Source organism: Microtus ochrogaster, chromosome 4 (genome assembly GCF_000317375.1).
Source record: "Microtus ochrogaster isolate Prairie Vole_2 chromosome 4, MicOch1.0, whole genome shotgun sequence".
In the NCBI taxonomy this organism is placed as follows: Eukaryota; Metazoa; Chordata; class Mammalia; order Rodentia; family Cricetidae; genus Microtus; species Microtus ochrogaster.
Window position 1 is genome coordinate 73,116,471 of NC_022011.1, and position 22,908 is coordinate 73,139,378.

General features: G+C 39.8%; 2 protein-coding genes across 2 annotated transcripts in view; both read left to right on the top strand.

The window, feature by feature from the left end:
- Nucleotides 1–16,790, top strand: part of Psmd14 (proteasome 26S subunit, non-ATPase 14) — an 87,103-nt gene extending 70,313 nt beyond the window's left edge. Inside the window, exons 9-12 of the mRNA XM_005346459.3 lie at nt 3,069–3,143; nt 4,818–4,943; nt 13,675–13,737; nt 16,402–16,790. Of these exons, the coding sequence (XP_005346516.1) occupies nt 3,069–3,143; nt 4,818–4,943; nt 13,675–13,737; nt 16,402–16,500 (363 nt within the window). The 3' untranslated portion in view covers nt 16,501–16,790. The remainder of the gene's footprint in view (nt 1–3,068; nt 3,144–4,817; nt 4,944–13,674; nt 13,738–16,401) is intronic.
- Nucleotides 16,791–20,857: 4,067 nt separating this feature from the next.
- Tbr1 (T-box, brain 1) overlaps nt 20,858–22,908 on the top strand; it is an 8,209-nt gene continuing 6,158 nt past the window's right edge. Inside the window, 2 exon segments of the mRNA XM_026778641.1 lie at nt 20,858–21,847; nt 22,405–22,559. Coding sequence (XP_026634442.1) covers nt 21,156–21,847; nt 22,405–22,559 — 847 coding nt within the window. The 5' untranslated portion in view covers nt 20,858–21,155.

The window sequence follows — 22,908 nt, forward strand, 5'->3', positions numbered from 1 at the left end:
TTGAGCATCAAACGGCCCCTTCATAGCTGTCACCTAAGACTATCCGAAAACACAGATGTTAACATTTCGATTCATAACAGTAGCAAAATTACCGTTAGGAAGTAACACAGAAAATAATTTTTTGGTTGGAGGGGGTCACTGCAACATGAGGGTCAGGATCAAAGGATTAAAGGCCCAGCATTAGGGAGTTGAGAACCACCAGTCTTGTCATCCTACTGCATGAGGTTATACTCTGGAATGAATATCCTGGGGATGTGCTTGCAGTGGTGAGAAGTTGGAAGACTGTTGGCTATCTTTGTTTGATCGTGTACTTGCTAAGCTGTCACAGTGTTTGTGTTTTTACTACATTTGTCTGCATAATAAAATTGAAAACCAAATAGTGCCACCAAATGCCAGAAAGAGAGAGAGAAAACCCCTATGTGGGCTGGCAGTTTTCTCTAGGTACCAAAAGGTCACTCCCTAACCTGGTCCAACCTCTTAAAGGTCATTGGCTGATATCAGTGGTTCCCCCCCCCCCCTTTTTTTGGTCAGTAAATCTTCAAATTAAGACTGTTCTTAAAAATATGTAGACTTAATCTTACCAGGGATTGCATTGTAGCACAATACATCAGAACGGACATAGATTGTAGTCAGTGATCTGGCTTCGAATCCTCAGTGCTACCTTTTATTAGCTAGTAATTAGGATAAATTAAGAGTTAGTGTCCTGTCCACGGGATGAACCTACTAGATTCTTGCGTTAGAATGTGTGGGGTGCACAGCACACGCTAGGCAGTCATTAGATACTCACCTCCCCACTCTTCCACTCTGGCTCAGAACGCTTAAGACAGACTGCACAAACCCTAATTAGAAAGTGGTGGTTATTGGTTAGCTCTGTCTTTATTTCCAGGCAGTTAACCCAAGTCCTTTTTAGTTTTTACAATTGTTGAAAAATTATAAATTATAATTCTAATCCTTTTGTCTTTGGAGGCTAATTTTTTTTGTAGGTTTCTCGAATACTGTTAGGAACCACAGTTGAACTTCATGTTGCTAGAGAGATACTTAGGCAGTAGATAACATCGTTATTTTTCAGTTTTTTCAATTGAAAATAATTTCTTTCTCCTACACTATATTCTAATCACTCTTTCTCTTCTTCCATCTGCTTCCAGATCTCCCTACTTCCTCTCCCAATTCCAAGTCCTCTCTAGAAAACAGACAGAAAATAAGTAAAATAACAACAAAAGAAAATTAGAAAAGAAAATGCATAAGAACCACACATTCACACAAACAAAACACATTGGAAACCATGATGTACAAGTAAAAGACATAAGATTTTAAAGAAAAGTTTTCCAAACAAAGCAATTTGAGACCAAAAGAATCTACAAAATGCCATCAAGTTCATTTTGTGTTTGTTATTTACTGCTGGGCATGGAGCCTGCGTTATTTATGTGTGATTTGTATGCCCAGTGAGCCTTCATTGGAGAAAACTAATTTTTCATTTGTAAGTGGTTGTCAGCTGGAGTAGCTTCTGGATTAGGTCGGGAGCCTGTGCACACTTACTTCTGTCAGTGCTGGGACCCTGTCTGTCTTGGATCTGTCCGGGTCTTGTGTGTGCTGCCACAGTCTGAGACACACGCAGTATGTGTGCCAGTCCTGTTGTGTCTGGAAGACATTACTTCCTTGGTGTCATCCATCCCTCTAGCTTTTACAAACCTTCTGCCTTCCCACATACATTGCTTCCTGAGCACCGAGGAGATATTTGGGATTGAGTGTTCCAAAGTTTGTTACTCTGCTCCTTGTCCATTTGTCCAGTTGTGAGTATTAGTTCCTTCTTTGATGATAGCTGAGATACTGACCTTTGGATATAGTAGAGCATTCTTAGGAATGATTTTGTTGTGCATTCAGAACAATAGTATTTGGTTCCCCCCTATAGTTACCTTTTTTTTTAAAAAAAAAATAGCTTAGCTTAAGTTTTTGTTGTGATTGGCCTGTTTATCTTGGAGAATAAATTCTGATTAATGAGATTTTGATTTCTTGTCATTGAATTTAGAGCATGAGTGAGGTGGACATGGTAAAGAACAAGCTTTTGGGTTGTAACAGGTGGCTCAGTTGGTGGGTGTGTGCTGCTGACACTTGACAGACATGAGATGTCCAGTAAAAAGCCAGGCAACCCCAGCACTGAGTTAGGGTGAGCAGATCCCAGAAGCCCATTCACCAGCCAGCAGAGCATAATCTATAAGCTCCAAATTCAGTGAATAGACCTTGTCTTAGAAACTGAGGAGGAGAGCAATCAAAGAAGACTCCCGCAGTTGACCTTAGGTCTCTCCATGCAGGGACACAAAAATCCATGAGCACACGTTTGAATTAGCACACACATACCTACCTAGCTTCCTCATTGATAGTTTAAAGACTTGCCTGGACATAAATCTTTGAATTAGTGAAGATTGAGTGAACCAAAAGAGAAACCCCAGATTAATGTGGATGCAGAGACATGTGGACTATTACAGGATTTTAGACTTTCCTTCTGAAATAGCAAACTCCCTCCCAAACACCATAAAAATCAGACAATAAAATATGGATAGTTGGTTTGTAACTGCTTATGAGTTGAGACTTTTTTCAAGGCTGTGGAAAGTTTGAATTTGTGAAGTACCTAAACTGCTTTGAAGAATTAACTAATTAAATTCCCAATCCTTTAAACTTGTAGCTGAGAAAAATAATTTGTATTTATAATAAGATCCCTTTCAATTTTATTTAAAAATGTATTACATTTTACATATTTTGTGTTGTGGGGAGGGACTTGTAGGTGTTGATGCTCTCCTTCCACCCTGTGGGTCCTGGAGATGGAACTTAGACTGACAGGCTGGGTCGCAAGGGCTTCACCATGGTGGATACTCAGACCCTTAGCCCAGATTTATCTCTGAGTTCAAAGTCAGCCTGGTGTACATAGTGAGTTTCAGGCCAGACAGAGGTACATTATCTTAAAAGAAATAAAGATGAGGTGGGTGTGTCATGCTTAAGATATGTCAACAGTTTCAAACATTTGTATTAGATTAGGTGAAAGATTAATTTATCATTTAAAATTGTTTTTATAGGCATTAATTCATGGATTAAACAGACATTATTACTCCATCACTATTAATTATCGAAAAAATGAACTGGAACAGAAGGTAAGTCAATGAAAAATCTTTTTCTTTTTAAAGAAAATTAGTTTTTATAATTATGTTCATGAGATTTGCCTGCATGTATATCTGTGCGCCACTTGCGTACCTGGTGCCCTCAGAGGTCAGAAGAGGTTTTTGGATCCCCTGGAACTGGAGTCTCCTGTGGTTGTGAGCCTCCAGATGTGTGTGCTGGGAACTGAACTTAAGTCCTCTGCAAGAGTAGCATATACTCTTAGCTGCAGAACCATCTCTCCAAACCCTTACGTTTATATTATTAATTCTTTAGTTCATCTGCTCTCTCAGAACAAAAGCCCTTATCCAGCTAACCTGGATAATCAACCTCAAGTCTTTTCTGAGCATTCCAGTGGAATCCTGTCCAGGCATGGTAGGGATGTCTTGGCACTTGTAGTGTCTATGTTGGTAAAATCCCATTCTCGGCATTCAGTTATGGCCAGTAGAGAGCATGGGTGATTGCAGCCATTGGTACAAAGCTGGGACATAGAGAAGATGGAAATAAGCAAAGAAATAGGAATTACTTGGGCATAATATTCCCTGGTTGGTTTTGTTTTCTTTTGTTTGTTTTGTTCTTTTTTTTCTTTTTCTGATTAATATATGTTGTTCTTGCCCCTGATGACCAGAGTAGTTCCTGGCACCCATGTGGTTTTCACCTGTATGGTGTGGCACGTGTGCTCACTCCCCAGAATAATCGTAGTAAAAGAAAACCGTCAATTTGTAGGCAGATGAGGGGTCGTAGCCTTTGGGGAGCCTGTGAGTCTGAAGCCACCCTGGGCTCCAGAATGCGGTCCGCCCGCCCCTTGCCCCAGAGTCTGCACATGCACACAAATGCATTTATTTATTTATTCATTCATTCATTTATTTATTTACTTATTTATTTATTTATTTATACATACAATATTCTGTCTGTGTGTATGCCTGAAGGCCAGAAGAGGGCACCAGACCTCTTTACAGATGGTTGTGAGCCACCACGTGGTTGCTGGGAATTGAACTCAGGACCTTTGGAAGAGCAGACAATGCTCTTAACCACTGAGCCATCTCTCCAGCCCCCACACAAATGCATTTTTGATGAAGTCTTTGAACTTGAGTCCAGTTTGGGGATCTAAGTTGTTCAGATTCTCAGCTGGTAGCCTAATCCCAGTTTATTGATGTGTTTGAAAAGTAAACATATCTGTGATGGTTTTCCTGGTTTTATTTTTCAGTCCTGTCAACAAGTAAATATTAAGTTTTTATAACAAACCCGTGTGTAATTTAAGAGTCTAGCTAGACCCTGAGGATATTAAATGTTAACTGAATAAAGAAGAAAATGTTCATAGACACTATAAAATTAACATAGTAAGACAAGGGAAGAAAAGACCTTTGTTCCAACAATGTGAGACAGTTTTTGTCAGGTAGTGTAGTTAGGAAAGGCATCTGTCTCTGCTAAGCATAGGACAAGTGAATGTAAATATTTGAGATGGAGTAACCGAGGTCAGTACAGAGGCAAAGGGCGTGGATTTGGAGCACCTGGGTATAGTGGTGTAAATTTAGGATATTTCCAATTGGTGCTTATTTGATTGGATAAAATTAAGTTTAAATTCATTAATTTTTGTGAAGTCTTTTTGTTCTCAAGACAGGGAAAGGAAATATTTTTAAGGCAACAAAATAATTTCCTTTTATGTTTAGATGCTGTTAAATTTGCATAAGAAGAGTTGGATGGAAGGATTGACACTTCAGGACTACAGTGAACATTGTAAACACAATGAATCAGTGGTAAAAGAGATGTTGGAATTAGCCAAGAATTATAATAAGGTAAAAAATCATTTGTTTTCTTCGTAACTGTTAAAATGTGTATAATTAGGTACCAAGTGGTTTTATAAAATAAATAATGAAAAATAGACATATTTTGTAGGTTAGAAAATAAATACTTGATATATAGGCAGTCTAGACTCTTCCCCAAACCTTGCACCGTTTTGCAAATGTAGCCATAGAAAATATGTGAACAAAGGCACCTGGGTTTTTTTTTTCAAATGGGCAGCTGGGGGCTAGAGAGACGTCTTAGTAGTCAAGAGCATCTTGTTGCGCTCAGCTCAGTTTCCAGCACCCATGTTAGGCAGCTGACTACTGCCTATAACACCAGCTCCAGAGGATTTGGCACATGGCATACACATGTAAATACTTATAAATAAAATATAAGCCAGGCATGGTAATGTACACCTTTAATCCCAGCATTCTGGAAGCACAGGTTGGCAGATGTCTGAATTTGCGGCCAGCCTACCTCATCTACCAGGTGAGTTCCATGACAGCCAGGGCTACACAGAGAAACCCTGTCTCCAAAAATTTAAATAATTTTTTTTTTGCTATATCTAATTTATTTTGTGACCTTTTACATTTTTCACTTAATCAGTATTTACTGAAAACTTACTATGTGCCAGGCACTGGGGCATGCTTAAAAAAAAAAAAAAGATAAGACATTAAAATCCCTGTTGTCCAGAGAGCTTACTTTCTATAAGAGAACATAAACAAGGACAGCGTAGTATATCATAGTTAGTGTTATGGAAAGAGAGCAGTGACTAGGGTCTGACTTTATGTGGGCCATTAAAAATCATGTGAAAAGATCATTATGCACACTCCCCTGAAAATATTCACGTGTAGGTTTTGGGTTGGGGAGATGGTGCAGTCTGTAAAGGCCTGAGTTGCATTCCCAGCCCATGCAGAGAAGCTTGGTGTGGGGACAGCGCAGCCTAGGTTGCTGCACAGGGGACAGTGCTGTGTAGGTAGAGGCAGGTTTGCTGACCAGTATTCAAAATTGCCAAGGCACAGAGTCTCCTAGTGTCCAGCAACAAATGAATGTGCAGTTCTCTATCTATCTATCTATCTATCTATCTATCTATCTATCTATCTATCTATCTATCTATCTATCTATCTATCTATCTATCTTTATCTCTATCTCCTTGTGTGTGTGTGTTCACAATATAATGCTGCTAAGTCTTTAAGAAGAAAGAAGTCCTGTCATTGCAACACGATAAACCTGGAAGCCATGGCGAAGTGGAACAAACTAGACACATAAAGACAATTCCTAACAAGTATGTGGAGCCTAAAAAGCCCAAACTCGGGAGTAGGCAGGATGAAATCATAGCTTTCAGAGTCTTGAAGCTGGTGATAGGAGAGGTTGGGAAAGCAAAGGTGTGGACAGACTGAGAGAACCGTGTGTGCCTGGAGTGAGTGTGAGGCGGGATAGGAGGCAGTTAGAGCATACCAGAGCCTGACTTTAGGAGTTACACTAAATGGCTATGTTGTTGTAGTGGCAGTGGGGATGGAGGTCTCACTGGTTGAATTCTGTGAAAAGAGGAAAATTGAAGACGAATTTAACATTTCCTGCCTATGTGACTAGTAGTGTGTTGGTAGCAGTAGCCTTTTCACTGTAGATAGAAAGGAATGAAGAAAGGTATATTTCAAAAACTGGACATTCAAAATAACAGGTCTCCTTGTGGTATTTTTACATGCTCTGTTTTGGTTGATTCTCCCATTCTGTCCCCATTCCTTCTCCACTGTGATGTCACTGTGTCCTGTTGCTTCTCCCTGCCCCACTTCCTGTTGTTTCCCCTCTCACTGCTTCCTCTCTAGTTCTGTGACCTTTACCAAGATACACACATAAATATCCAAAGTTACATTTCTTCAACAGTTCAGAATGTGGGATTGAAAATTAATAATGCTGGGCAGTGGTGGCCACGCCTTCAGTCCTAGCACTCAGGAGGCAGAGGCAGGTGGATCTCTGAGTTTGAGGCCAGCCTGGTCTATATAATGAGTTCCAGACAGGACATCCAGGGCTGCACAGAGAAACACTGTCTCAAAAAACAAACAAAACAAAAAAAAAGGAAAAAAAATTAATAAAAAGTAAAGGCTGAAATTCAAGATTTGGGAGTTGTAGTTAAGACTGATTATTGTAACCCGGTCAGTGGTGGTGTACACCTTTAATCACAGCACTTGGGAGGCACAGAGGCAGGGGATCTCTCTCTGAGTTTCAGGACAGCTAAGGCTACACAGAGAAACCCTGTCTCAAAAAGCCAGAAGAAAACAAAAGACTGGTTATTGTTATACTAAAGCTTTGTTTTTAAATACTATAGTATACATAAAAAAATTACTGTGCAAGAAACAGAATATAAGATTCAACAAATGTAATAGCAGGTCATTGAAAGAACTAAGGTTTGCCATAAAGCCAGTGGGGTCTGCCATAAAGCCAGTGGGGTCTGCCATAAAGCCAGTGGGGTCTTCAAAACTCCATCCCAGCAGTTAGGTTAGGTTTGGACAAGTGTGTCCTAGAGCATGATTTCAGCTGGGAACCCTGGTAAGCGAGTTCTTCTAGTGGTGCTTTCATACTGTGGGGATGATGAAGACAGACAATAATAGTTTATCATTTAAAGTAGTTAACCTTTTATTTGTAAAAAGAAAGAACAAGTGTTATTCAGCAGACTGTAGGAATGATTTTTATTTCTCTGTAACATTACATTTAAGTAAATTCATATTTCCTTCTGCCAGGAAATAACCTATTTATGGTTACTGCTGCCCATCCATAGAAGTTTTTTTCCTATATTACAGTTTTAAAAATCTCTGTAGCACTAAAAATCTTGTAAGGTTTAGTTAAAAAATGAAAACAGTGTGTAAGCTGTGATATGAAGAGTCCAAATTTGGGAATGTAATTCCCTCTGTGATTGAAAGAAAACGGTGAAGTTTTTATAGTAACACTTAAAATACACAAGGAAGGCCCATACTACCAGTTTTTCATGGCATTCTTTTTAATTGGCTGGGTTTTTAAAACTAAGGTAATTATTGTTAGATGCCAGTCAGGTCCTAAAGTAAAATGAGTTTGGAGATAATTAAATTCTTCTGGTCTGAATTCCGTACAGGAGTTCTGTTTGATTATTATTGTAATAATTTACATGGTTGTTCTAATGTCTAGGCTGTAACTCCTGCAGCACTGTGTTCCAAACCCCTCATCTATGGAGACTAAAATGCTGCTGCTAGATTTTAAAACTCTAATGTTTCATTACATATTTGTAAATGAATGTATAGGTCAAAAGATGGATTACAAAAGATCATTTTAAGAATAACATAGGAGCTAGGCATTGTGGTATACACCTTTAATCACAGCAGTCTGGAAGAAGAGGCAGGTGGCTGTCTGTGAGTTCAAGGTCAACCTGGTCTACTGAGAGAGTTCCAGGACAGCCAGAGCTATTACACAAAGAAACCCTGTCTCAAGGAAAACAAACAAACCCCCACAGAAACAAAAACCTTGCCTGATAGCTTACTTTTTAGATAAATGAGATAATTTTATATTAATTCATATAAACTAAGTATAATTATTAGGTAGAAAATTTTTGTGCTCATGTGCTTAGATGAGAAAAACAAGATTAAATATTGAGGAAAATGGGTCAAATCATCATTATTTGAATGTAATGTGATGGATTATTTACAATGAAACAGAAATCCAAGAGAATAAGGAGATAACTTTCAGAACTGTTATGTCAGGAATGTTATAGGTGGTTAGAATGCTTTTTAAAACAAATGATCAAAAGAATTAGAAAAAAATGGTATTTAGCATGAAAAAGTTTCTACCTTATTAAAGGAAAAAAACCAAACAAGTAGACAAAACTTTCAATATTAAAAGCTTATGAAACGTGCTGCCAGTGGGAGTATTCTGTAATATTTTACAGGTTGTATTTATTTTATGTGTATGAATATGTATGTATGTGTGTATGCATGTTTACCACATGCATGACTGTTACCCAGGGAGGCCAGAAGAGGACATTTGATCTTCTGGAACTAGAGTTACAGAAGGTTGTGAACTGCCATATGGGTGCTAGGAACTGAATGAATTCTCTGGAAGAATACTAAGGGTGTTTAACAGCTGAGCCATCTTTCCAGTCTCTTGAAAATGATATTTATTTTAAATATATGTCATAAGTCAACATTGTTTTAGTAACATTGTCATTTTTAAGATAGGAGATAGAAAATTCTATACTTATGTAACTCCTGATTTTCTGTTTTTTAAATTTCTAATGTCATGTTAACTCAAAATAGCAATTGCTTAAATATAATTAAAGTTCTCTCTTACACTTTAAGGCCAGTTTGAAACTTCAGAGTCAGATTCTGATTCCTTCTGTTTTTCTGTTCTTCTTTCACTGTTGACATCCATCTCTTAATCATAAGGTTCAGTGCCGCTGCTAAGCCTAAGTTTACAACTGGGGAAAAGGAAACCCAAAGGGATGAAGCCTTTTCCGGAGCCTTTGTATAGTCCAGCCAGAAGCCTGACTATCTCTTATTGGCGGAACAGGGCCCAGTGAGCACCCCTGGCAGCAAGAAAGTTTATATAATGTAGTCTTGTAGCTGAGAACATTGATTCCTGTAGGAAAATCAGACAAAATAAAAAGAAAGCAAGATGGATATTGGCAACTAGCAGATACTACCAGAAACTTCTCTTCCTCCCTTTCTTCTCTTTTGACAGAATCTCTCACAGAACCCTGACTGGGACTTAATATTTTATACTGAGCTGGCCTCAAACTCTCAGATCCCCCTGCCTCTTCCTTCTGAGTACTGAGATCAGAGGTGTGTGCCAATATGCCAGCTTACCAAAACCCCTTTTGTTTTTCAAAAGACTGGGTTACAAATTGCTGTTATATATGCAAATGTTTACATACTCATGGGATCTTTATTTTATATCCCCTATTTGATTTTATTATGCTTTAAAATTGGATTTCCTGTTAAGATTTTTGCAAAGGGCCGGGCTGTGGTAGCGCACGCTTTTAATCCTAGCAATCGGGAGGCAGGCAGGTGGATCACTGGGAGTTCGAGGCCAGCCTGGTCTACAAGAGCTAGTTCCGGGACAGGCACCAAAGCTACAGAGAAACCCTGTCTCAAAAAACAAAACAAAACAAAAAAAAAAAAAGATTTTTGCAAAGGATCTGTGTGAGGTTGTCTGGTAAATCATGTATTTGGCTTTATTATTATTCATGATACACCATCTAAAGATTTGAGGTTTCCTCCTTACAAATGTTACTGTGAGTCTGGGCAGTGGTGGCGCACACCTTTAATCCCAGCGCTCAGAGGCAGAGACAGGTGGATCTATGAATTTGAGGCCAGCCTGGTCATAGTGAGTTTCAGGACAGCCGGAGTTACATGGTGAGACCCTGTCTCAAGAACATACATACATATATACATAGACACATTCATACATGCATATATATGCTGCAATTTAGTGGTGGTAGTCGTCAAAAGTTTTGTTGTCCTTTATATTCATGTTTCTTCTGTCTTAGGAAGTTTACATATTGCTTCATGTTTGTTCACTCTGCTTTCCAAAATATATCTTGTAAAAGCCTTTTATTTAGACTTTCTGCCTATCTAATCAGTATTAGTTTTATTCATATTCACTATAAGATATAAAATTTAAAGTTACAAAAGAAATAAACACTTAGCAGTTACGCAGAGATTGTTTACTGGTAAAAACATAATATATGCCATTCTAGCTTTTTTGTCCTTTGTTACATGAAAAATAAATTGCTCTATTGATGCTGTTTAAGAGCATGTACTTCAATGAAATTTTAACATGTTGTAGAATAAAGAAAGAATGCCAGTAAAGAAAAAAGGGGCTTTTCAGAGGTATATGTAGAAAAAGACATGTTAAAAAGCAGTGGTTAAGGGACAGGAGAGAAACAGGTGTTGGATAATTAATTGTATAGGTGTTCAGGAAAGTGGAGTTGCTCTGTGTCTGTCTGTCAGGAATGCTAGTGACATGCCAAGGGTCCAGTCTCTATTAAAAGATAAATAATGATGAAATTTGAGATATTGTTCATTTGAAAATTTTGATCATTAGTAGGAAAAAAAAGAGTGGTGTTAATGGTTTTAGTAAAAAGTCTCTTTAAGATAGAGGGTACATTTGAGGGGATTATGATCACATAGCAGACCAAATTCCAAGAATTTCTTAGAACTGTGCAGACCGTGCATGATGGGATAGCCATCTGGGGGTCTTTGTTGATAAACTGTTAGAAACGTTTCTAGTGTGAATGGCCACAAACATTTTCAGTGCTTTCTTGTTGGTTGAGTAAACCGAAGAGCACGAATGCAAACGCAAAGTTTGAAGCCAAATCACAGAAGTTCCCTAGTGAGGACACTGCCTGCGCCTGAATTTCATTTGTTTCTGCTGCTGCCATTTCTTAATGTTTCCTGGGGACTAGCCAGATTAGAACTGTGAGTGAAGACAGACTGGGCTTGCCCAGATGGTAGATAGATCTAGGTAACTTAGGTAGGGAGACAATACTGAGGACTTGGATGGCGTGACCACGTCTCTCTTATACTGGAAGGGATGTGCGTACATCTCCTGTCGTGGGGTTTGCAACCTTAGTGTGTGCCTGAATCTGCAGCTGCTCCTCCTCTCCCAGATGGCACCCATGGCTGGGAGTACTTTTTACCATCTGCACTTCTCAAAGAGTTTGTGAACTCTCTTTAATTATTGGGGATGGAAAAACTAATTGCTAAAGTGGTTAAATGTTGTTCAAGATTTTAAAATTTTATCGGTGCTTTTTATATCATATTTTTCCTTTCAAATAATATTAAAAGGCATAAGTGCTTTTGACTTTCATCTTTGTATATTTGCCATCTTTGATACTTACATTAATCCAAAATATTCTCTAATGATTATTTATATGTGAATTGGTATTTTGAGCCAAATTCCAAAACTCTTGCCTCCTTCCAGTACTGCAGTGAGTACTGTTGTTGCCATGTGTGTGGAACAGCTAATGCTGAATGGGTACGGAGTACACACTCAGGAGAATTGAGCCATTCATCTAACACGTTTTCAAGGCAGCAAAGTACATTGTCACAATTTTGAAAGTAATTTAGAAAGATAAACTATATTGCCTTTCAGTCAATTTTTATAAAACATTGAAAAGTAGGGAAAGCAATTCCTAGTTAGAAATACTTTCATAACTAGCAGGGACTAACAGAGTGACATCTGACTTGGAAAATGAACATATTCTCTGTCTGGGGAATTCTAGTTGGAGTGTTTGTGCCTTGAATTTTTTCCTGCTTTCAGGTTTGAATGTAATTTCTAATACGTTATAAATAAGCACCCTCTAGTCACGAGCAGACACAAGAGATAGTCACCATCTTTTCTCTTTAGGCAGGTTCTACTGGTGAAAATTCTCTAGATAGTTTGTCCATTTATAAAATTAGACACTTGCCATCTTTGCTCATTTTCAAGTTCTCTGTTTACAAAACTATTAAGAAGGTGTGAAATACAGCCAAACTTCCCAGTTTATGGGAAATGTCTGATGATTGCATTTCCTACATGTTCATTGTTCACACATGAAGAAATTTGGCAGCTGTGAGATTATTAAGTTTAGAGTGTCCAAATCTAACCCTCACTGGGATTTGGGTTTCCTGCTTTCTGACACCACTATTTTACCCCTTTTCTACCGAAGTCTGTGGTAAATGCTGTGGTAGCATTATGGAGGTTGGTGATCTTAAAGTCTCTTCATCTTCTCTTTATCGGATGCCATGAATAAATTATAGACCATGAGTTCAGCAGATACAGGCTCTGTCTTTAGGCCTAATATACCCACTATCCAAATGCAGACTTGGTCAGGTTGAAACTCTCTGTGAGAGGCTCATGGGATGGTTTCGAAAGGGCAAGGCTGCAGTTCTAGTCTAGATGTTCTAATTAGTGTGAGGGATTTTTACTAGAAAGCTTACTGTAACTCACAAAGAATTTGTAGTTAACTCTGAAGTAGTAGATGGTTTTCATGTGCTGTTAATCAGATTTTTAATTTCTAGAATTAATTTGATGCTAAAAACTTGAAATTATTTCTTTATGCTTACTTCATGTGGAATTGTGAGTTTTTTTCTAATGTGTATTGTAGAAATTTAAAGATGTGTAGTGATCAACTTACGATGGCATATGTTAGATCAAAACTCAGCAGATCTTTTCCTCCTTACTGATACCAAATAGATACACACAGGCTAGACGGGCAAAAGAAATGAAGGAGAAGTGGGAACTTGAAGGGGGAAGTTAGGGGAGGAGGGCAGAAAAAGAGGAATTTAGTAGCAAAGACGCTACCCCATACTCCCAGCTCCCCATCTCTTCGGTGCCATTCAGTGATCCAGTGTGATATTTTCTGGTATTGTTTATATATTTCTTAAGTGTTTCTTAATGTTGGTAGTAATAGTGTTCATTACCCCGAAGATTGTTTTGGATGAACAAAATTGCCTTTTTTCAACAAATTGTTTTTTGTTTTTTGTTTTTTGTTTTTTTTTTTTTTGGTTTTTCGAGACAGGGTTTCTCTGTGGTTTTGGAGCCTGTCCTGGAACTAGCTCTTGTAGACCAGGCTGGTCTCGAACTCACAGAGATCCGCCTGCCTCTGCCTCCTCAACAAATTGTTTTAATAAAAGATGCTTTGAATGGGAATTATGATCCCCTTTGCTTTGGTGGTTATCCGTCAGTGGGAAAATAAACACAGAATTCAGAACTCTCCTTTGTGTTCCCTCACAGGCTGTAGAAGAAGAAGATAAGATGACACCTGAGCAGCTGGCAATAAAGAACGTTGGCAAGCAGGTGAGGAGACTGTGATAGGCACACAGTCACGTGCTAACATGCTCTTGTAGCGGCAAGACTATTTTATAGGGTACACAGTCACGTGCTAACATGCTCTTGTAGCGGCAAGACTATTTTATAGGGCACACACTCACGTGCTAACATGCTCTTGTAGCGGCAAGACTATTTTAGGCACTATCGATTTTTCTTGCCTATTTATACTACATCTTTCTTCTGTCATTTAAACATAGTAAAATTTTAAAGGCCACTATATTTATTAGATATCAGATTCTCTTTGTTATCTGTAGAGAATAAATGATAAATCTCTACCTGTGACACACTGTCTATCCTTAGTGAAAATAGTATACTAAAAATAAATTAAATGACACTTGATTCCTGAGTTAAGTTTACTGTAGATGAGGTAATATAAAAAGGATGATAGGTTTATTTAACTAATAACGATTTTGTTAATGATACATTTATCAGTAGGTAGGTAGTGTTGCTATAGATTTACTTCATATGTAACAATTTTTAAAGATGCATTTTACTGTATAGCTGACACCCTGAGAAAGTTTAGAATTCTATTGACTACTTGGTGAGAAAGGGTTTAAATAGTGATTCTTTTGCCCTTCTAAGATGAAATATATATTTAAACCTGGTTATCAGAGGATGGGGGAACATACCCAGCAATTAAAAGAATCTACAGATTAATTAGACTGTTTTTCTAAAGAATGTTGATTACATTTTTCCCCATTTCATGGAACATGGTTATCATATTGCTGATGTTGGCAGAATCTTGATATTTCAGATGCAAGACACTAAGCTGTCTTTGCTTTCAGCCATCCTACCATATGCTCTGATCCCATCACATCTCACAAGCTATGTAGGTTTGGGCCAGGACCATTCTTGGATGGGAAATCTCTAAGAATCACCCAGCTGCCACAAGTAATGTAGATAACTGATAAATGAGTTACCAATTCACTGTAAAACCAATTAGTCCAGCAGAGTAGTAGGGGCAGAGGTCTGACTTTATCATAAATTATAAATTTGTGATATGTACAAATATGAGTACATTCTAATTATTACAGTTTAAAAATGAGTACCCTCAAATCAGAATAAAATGAAATTCATCTTATTTTCCAGTCTGTGTGGTATCAGCCTTGTTTTCATTTTCTTCTGCTTATTTTCATCTAATATATGTTAGATTACCCGTTTGGAACATTACCCTCTTTAGAACTCACTAAATAAATTACTTTCTGAGGCAGTGGTTTCTAGTGTATTTTCTTTAATGGCCCACAGGAAAATGAAAGGACTAAATTAAAATTGAAACTGGAAAATGTATAATTGATGTTTAGAAATCATCAGGGTCACTAGGTGTTGGTGGTGCATGCCTGGTGCATGCCTGGTGGCAGAGGCAGGCAGAGCTCTGAGTTTGTGGCTAGTGTGGTCTTTAGAGAGAGTTCCAAGACATCCAGGGCTAAGCAGAGAAACTCTGTCTCAAAAAAAAAACAAGAGCAAAAAAAAATCAGAATCATGGTGTTTTGTTTTTCTTCGTTTGTTTTGTTTTTTTTAAGGCAGAGTCTCACTGTGTAGCCCTGGCTGTCCTGGAACTTGCTATGTAGATCAGGCTGGCATCAAGAGTCTCAGAAATCCTCCTGCCTCCACTTCCCCAAGTGTGGGATTAAGGCCTGAGCAAGGTGCCCATGTTTTACATGCATGTGTTGACTAGGTCACTGGCCTGTGTTCAGGGCCAGCCCTAATAGTACCGTAGTCCAATCATTGAATCCCTTGTAGCATGTGTTCTTTCAATTGTAAGAAGTTGGTGTGTTGAAATTATGAACAAGAAAAGCAGAGCTAAGAGTTATACAAGCCAGGGAAGAAGACTTGTATAAAGTTATAAATCTTAGGGATTTTAAAACACATATAAGAGAATAATGCTTTAAGATCATTTCTTATTGCTAGTAATATTTATTTTAAGCTTTCAAATTTAGCTGAAATAACTTATTTGTCCTTAAACATAGTAAACATTTAATTTTTTTGTTTTATTATAGTGCAGTTTTAAGTTTCATTTTTAACCTTATTTTAAAATGGATCTGATCAGGTTTCAGTCATGCCTGTTTAAGTTCTAGTGATACAATTTTTCAGAATAGCTGGATGAAGCATTCTTAATATTTTAGAATAAATCCAAATTATATTTAAAAATTTCAATTACGTTGGCTTTTGATCCAAGAATATTTCTGAATAATTCTCTTGAAATATTAAGATTTACAGAATTCATTTTTTACAATTTATATTATTCACATTACCTGCTTACCTATACCTTAAATAAACCTTCATCAGACATTAAAATATGTTAATGACAGAATGTACTCATGCATATACAAATGCATAAATGCACCTTTTAAAAAACAGGTGAGTTTACCTGTTACCCTTTATGAAAATCTGTGGAACTTATCTATAACTAGCATTGACTGCATAAATCCGTCTTTCATTGGGTAATTCTTTTAGTTTCCGTTTAACAAATTTAGAAGCCTCAATCAAGAATGTAACAATGTGTTGGAAAAGCTGAGTGGTAAAATATGTGTAAATTTAGGCTTCATTACTAATTTAATCTGCTTTTGGGGAAAAAAATTAGTTTACCAGTAACACAGCTATCTTTTTCTTCTTTTACTTTTTTCCTTTTAGGATCCCAAACGTCATTTGGAAGAACATGTGGATGTGCTTATGACTTCAAATATTGTCCAGTGTTTGGCAGCAATGTTGGATACTGTTGTATTTAAATAAAGCAACCTAGAGAGCTGTCAGCGACACTCTCAGTGTACTTTCCTTCATTGTCCTACTGCTCACGGTGGAGCTCTGCAGGTGATGTGGTGGCATGGAAGTCACCTGTGCCGCTTCCATCTCACTTGTGCAGTTGCTTCTGGTTATTTAGTCAGGGTTTTGCAGATTCCAAAGTTGTTCAGGAATACATCAAAGTGGACAAATTTTGTTAAGACCCCATTTACTATTTGAAAAAATCAGTAGCACAAATATATTTTGATTGTTGCTTACAAAATAAAATACATTTACAATCCATGTCTCCCGAGGTCTTTTTGGCACTGGGTGGAAGTGACAGAATAACATTTGACAGTACTTTGGAAATCTCACACAAAGCTATGTTTCTCATCGCGTTTTGAAATCTTATAACACATGAAGCATCACTGTGATAACAAAACTTCACAAATTAGTGATCGCCATTAGTGAGTGGCTTCCTCATTAGTGAGTAACCCAGATAAATATTGTTTTTTTTTTTTTTAAAAAAAAGCCTTTCTCTCAAGCCAGCATTATTTATTCATATCTTAACATATTACACTTTCAGGATTTCAGAAAAGTTCATTTAAAAGGTGGGCAATTTTAAACTCACAATTTGAAGAGTATATTCTACAAACAATTTTGAAACTGTCTAGAAGTTGACTGCTGGGAACACCAGTAGATTTTCATGTAGCCCAGGCATAGAAAGTAAAGTAAATAAATAAATAAATGCTGGTGTGAATTGAATGTCATGAGTGTATAAACAATAGTTGTTTCCTGAATTAACATCGAAGTACTCAGTGTTAGGTATAATAGTATGGCTTATTGGCAGTTCTCATAGCTTCTCACATAAAGAAAATACATAGTCATACCCCCTTATATAATAAATACTTACTGAAAAGCAATTTACTGAATACCCCCAGTAGTAGCTAACAGTATGGAGACAGATTTAATTCTAGGTTGTACCCTTGTGAAAATATGGTGAAAGTTTTTCTAACTCTTTGTGAAAGGAGGGTTGTACTTACTGGTTAACTTTAGACTTCACCTACTAGGGGTATCATGCATGTCATGCATAGTATACCCAAATACCAGATATTTCAACAGTTGTGTTTATGCTCTTACCATCTGGTGACTGTCAGAAACCGAAGGTAGAATTGTCTTAAGTTTCCAGGACCTTTCAGTCAGTCACTCAGTCACTCAGTCTGTCTGTCTGTCTCTCTTGTGGAATGATATGTTCTGGTTATTTCTTGTCTTATAGTTTCTTTTAGATATAGTATTTTGTTAACTGCAACATTAAGTTATTGGCATTGCATCTAATTATTTAAAATTAAAATAAATGGGTAGAATTTTCTCTTGACTAATCCACACTTAAGGGCATGATTTTTTTTAGATACAGAGTTTTCACTATAATTAGGTTCACTGACAATTTTCACAGATATTGGAGAACTAGGGTGTGTGTGTGTGTTTCTGTGTGTGTGTTAAATAGAGTGGCCTTGGGGAAAAAGCTTCAGTATTTCTAGGGCTGGACTCGGCATTCAGGTTGAGTTTCCTGAGAATCCCTGAATTATTAAATTCTGTGACTAGGAAGACTTTCATTGCCCTCCCTGCCTTGCTCTTATTTGACCTTGTGGACTTCCTTGGTTTCAAATAGCCACAGACCACTTCTTCCTGCCTGCTTTATGTTGGAAACACTCAGTTTCAGTACCTTGGCACAATCTTTTAATTTGGTAATCATGTCTTTTTAAAAATATTTTTAAGATCCAAAACCACAGAGAAACCCTGTCTCGAAAAAAACAAAAAAAAATATTTTTAAGTTGATCAAAATCAGGTCGTCCTAATAGACACTTAGCAAATACCTTTGTCTAGCCATATATAACCATTTTACCAGCAGCCTGATACCCTAAGCACATTAGGCATTGAACCAACTTGTTAAACACGAACGAGATACACCCTACCCCCAACAGAGGTGATGAGGAGCTAAAGATGGTCTAGTAACAAACCCCCGTGTTATTAGTGCAGAGATATAACTGCACACCATTGAAACTGATTTGCCTGGACCAGTGCTAAGGAAGCTCATATATACAGTCCAAGTCCCACCCAGTCTTCTATCGAGAGTCCCCATTTCCTTGTGAATATACACAAAGTTCAAGGCAAACGTATCTGCAAGGAATCACTGAATTTTGGGCTGATTATTGAAAGTGGGTCACAGTTCCTGTTCACCTCCAAATTCAATTTCTAGGGAAGGCACATACCTTTTCAATCTTCACACTTTGTTGGTCACTTTGGCATTCCTTATGTTTTTAAGAGCCAGTATTTTTTAAGGTGTCCAAAGCTTATTTGATATCTCCCATTCATGTGAACTTAATACTCTGTGTCATGCTCAGGGGGCAAGATGATGTAAGAGTCAGGAGGGAGAGAGGCACTTGGTGAAAGAAGCGAGGGATTCAAAGACAGGAGAACACACAAGCAACTTAAATGGGGCGAAAGTGGCAGCAAAAATTAAGGGAAGAAAACATCAAATACCATCCTAGCTATTCATCACCACCACCAACCCGGTGCTCCAATGCCTGAACAGCTAAAATCCTGCCTGTTTAAGAAGCTTTCTGGCCAGGACCTGAGGTTTGCTTTTAAAGGGAAAACGGGTCTGGCATTATTTTTTTCTCCCAGAAAATTGCTTCTTGATTCTGAGACATCTGATCATCAACTTGTCCGGCCTATGGCCACCAGTGCTGGGCCTTGCTCCTGCACCCTTAGGAGGCCAAAACTGTTACCTTCTTGCAGCCAGTGGCAGCACAGCACAGGCTCAGCACTGGCCGACTGGCTGTTTACTAAACTTCACCACATCCCTAATCTGTTAACTCTTCTCTGACCATACCCAAGTCCCACCCCACGTTTCCAGCCTTGAAGGCTGCTGCTCTGGCCGGGAATACTCGGGCGGCTGGATTGAAGACAGATGCTCCACCTGTGTGCCTTACGGGTTGAGTTTGAGCCTTTGTGGTTCGAGCCTGACAGGATCGCCTGGCGCTCCTTAAGTGTCCAGGAGCCCGTCGCCTCTTGACCACCTTGCTGGCCCGAGCTGAGCTAAGCCCGGTGTTGACTCCGCATTCCTGTGCCTATGGCCTTCAGGGAGGAAAGCTACAGAGCAGATTGGCAATGCCTGGCCCCACGCAGCAGGTCTGGGGTCGTTGATCTCAGGTGCTCTAGGCTTGAGGCTGGCCTGTGGAGTAGGTACTGGGAGATCTTTTTTTCCCTACACCTCGGAGTTGCTTGGTGTTTTTGTGCAAAATCTCTTTAAACCGGTTCTCTTCTCTAACCCAAAATTACTGGCATGAATTCTTTTTCTCTCCCTCTGGATTATGTAAACATTACACACACACACACACACACACACACACACACACACACACACACGAGTTCAGTAAGATCACTGCGTTGACACCACTTCCACTCTGTCTCCCCAGATCAACGCTTCTAGCGAACCCATTTGCACTGGGGATTCAGCCCTCTCTTTTTCCTGGCGAGGCTTATGAACCTGTCACCAAGCCAGGGCCTCCTTCGAAAGGAGGAAGTGCGGTGGGATTTAAAGGATACATGGCGCCCGCCCCCAGCTAGCTGCTCTTCAGATGATCTGCAACCAAGTTGGCTGATAAAATATTTAGTAACGACCCAGTAAACATGACTGCAAATACATTAAAGCACTTCAGTGCGGCGGCTTATGATTATTTCAAAACTTAAAAAGGAGATCATAGATTGTCACTGTTTCTGTACCCCAGCCGGAAACCGAACCTTCCCGAGGTGGGTTAATGGGTGGGTGAGCTGCTTCGCCTCCACTTCTCCTCTCTCCAGCTTAGGGCTGAAGCTTTCAGCAGCGGAGGTTTGTTTATTTATTTATTTAGTCGTGCAGTTTAAAGGTGGGGGAGGGGGCGTCAAGGACACGCAGTACCTACACACAAAGCACAGACTCAGGTGTGTGTGCTTCTGTGTATTAACTGGAAAAGACAGACTCTGGAAGTTTTACAGGGCGAGAAGAGGCCACCGGCTCGCGCTTTGTATACTTTGCACTTGAAATCGTTACATTCAACTGAATATTTGGCTCATTCAGATCCGAAAAGTCTCCTAGCATCATCGAATTCCCTCCTCCGCCCCTCCTCTCTAAAGAGAGAAAGGGGGGGGGGTAAGAAATGTTTAGTAAATTGCACATCTTTGAATCTTCCTAAAGCAGTGGTCACAAAGCTTAAAGGTGACATAACAGAGCTCACGTAAACCAACACACTTTCCCCACCCCACCCCCAAGCCAACAATAAAATCATCCCCTTCAATTTGCCATGATCGTCGCGACCAGGAGCCAGGTGATTATCCTAATTAATGTCTATCTAATTAAATTACTGTCAGCAGCTAACCAATGGCAGGAGCCGTTTCATCGGCTGCATAAGCAGCAAGATCAAAAGTGAGCCTTTTCTGATTGCTGCATAGTGTCAATTGGCCAATCTCTTCTCCCAGGGAAAAAAAAAAAAGTAAATCAAACCTTTGAGAAGCATTTGCTGGTTGAAGTGCTTTCTGTCTAGTGAGGGGTCTGTGGATTCCTAGTTTATGATAAACAGGACTTTAAAACCCAGGGACGGGAGGGCGAGCGTTCAGGTTCTAGAGCTATGCAGCTGGAGCACTGCCTCTCTCCGTCTATCATGCTCTCCAAGAAATTTCTCAATGTGAGCAGCAGCTACCCACATTCGGGCGGATCTGAGCTTGTCTTGCACGATCATCCCATTATCTCGACCACTGACAACCTGGAGAGAAGTTCACCTTTGAAAAAAATTACCAGGGGGATGACGAATCAGTCAGATCCAGACAATTTTCCTGACTCCAAGGACTCACCAGGGGACGTCCAGAGAAGTAAACTCTCTCCTGTCTTGGACGGGGTCTCTGAGCTTCGTCACAGTTTCGATGGCTCTGCTGCAGATCGTTACCTCCTCTCTCAGTCCAGCCAGCCACAGTCTGCGGCCACTGCTCCCAGTGCCATGTTCCCGTACCCCGGCCAGCACGGACCGGCGCATCCCGCCTTCTCCATCGGCAGCCCTAGCCGCTACATGGCCCACCACCCGGTTATCACCAACGGAGCTTACAACAGCCTGCTGTCCAACTCCTCGCCGCAGGGCTACCCCACCGCCGGCTACCCCTACCCACAGCAGTACGGCCACTCCTACCAAGGAGCTCCGTTCTACCAGTTCTCTTCCACACAGCCCGGGTTGGTGCCGGGCAAGGCGCAGGTATACCTGTGCAACAGGCCACTTTGGCTGAAATTTCATCGGCATCAAACGGAGATGATCATCACTAAACAGGGAAGGTAATGCTACTTTTTTTTCGCTGCCGTTGTTCCAGGCGTGACCCTGGGCGAGAGCACCCAAGTTGTGACCGCCGGGCAGCGACGATGTCGGGTCGGGGAGCGGAGTAGAAAGGCGATCGGGTGCGCCCTGGAGTTGGCTGGTTTTGGAAAAGGGGGAAGTGGAAGGGATAAAAACCGCCGCGGTGATGTTGGTGGCGGGGAGTCAGCTGTACTAGTGCGGTCGGAGAGTCAGTCAGTGGACAGAGCAAGACGAAGAGCCGCGGCTGCAGCCAGGCGTTAGAGCAGCTCTTCAAGGCTGGCCTGTACCGACAGGTGGAGAAGCAGGTCAAGCCCGCTCTTCACCCTAGCACTGATACCTGCCGGCCCCCCCACCGCAGAGCACTCGGCCCTCCGTCTTCCCCTCTCCCGTTACCCCTGTTCTAGAGCAGCAAATAGTCGTTCAAACACACCGCGAGGACAAGTTTTGCTTGGCTATCTGGTGCCCCGCTTCTTGCATTTAATCTCTAACATTTATTTTCTTTTTTTCCTTGTTTTCTCGCCCTTTTTCATTTAAACAGGCGCATGTTTCCCTTTTTGAGTTTTAACATTTCTGGTCTCGATCCCACCGCTCATTACAATATTTTTGTGGATGTGATTTTGGCGGATCCCAATCACTGGAGGTTTCAAGGAGGCAAATGGGTTCCTTGTGGCAAAGCGGACACGAATGTGCAAGGCAAGTCCTTCCAATTAACACGTTTTCTTGACACTTATTTAGGTGAGAATGATTAATTAAAGCCTTTGTGGACTGGCTCGAGCGACTTTTAAAACGGTCAGCCAATGACTTCCCAAAGAAGAGAGGGACGGGGACAGACTGAGCGCTAGAAAGGGGAGGATTATGCAAAAGCTATTTTAATCATTCCCACTTAATGGGAAGAAATCGCGGCTTAAAAAAAAAAAGCCCAGCTAATGGTCCTCAGTGTGAAGGTGTGTGTGTGTGTGTGTGTGTGTGGTATGTGGTATAGAGTTGGGACTGGACAGTAAACCTATTTTAATAATATCCGGTTAATAGAAGAAAGTATGCC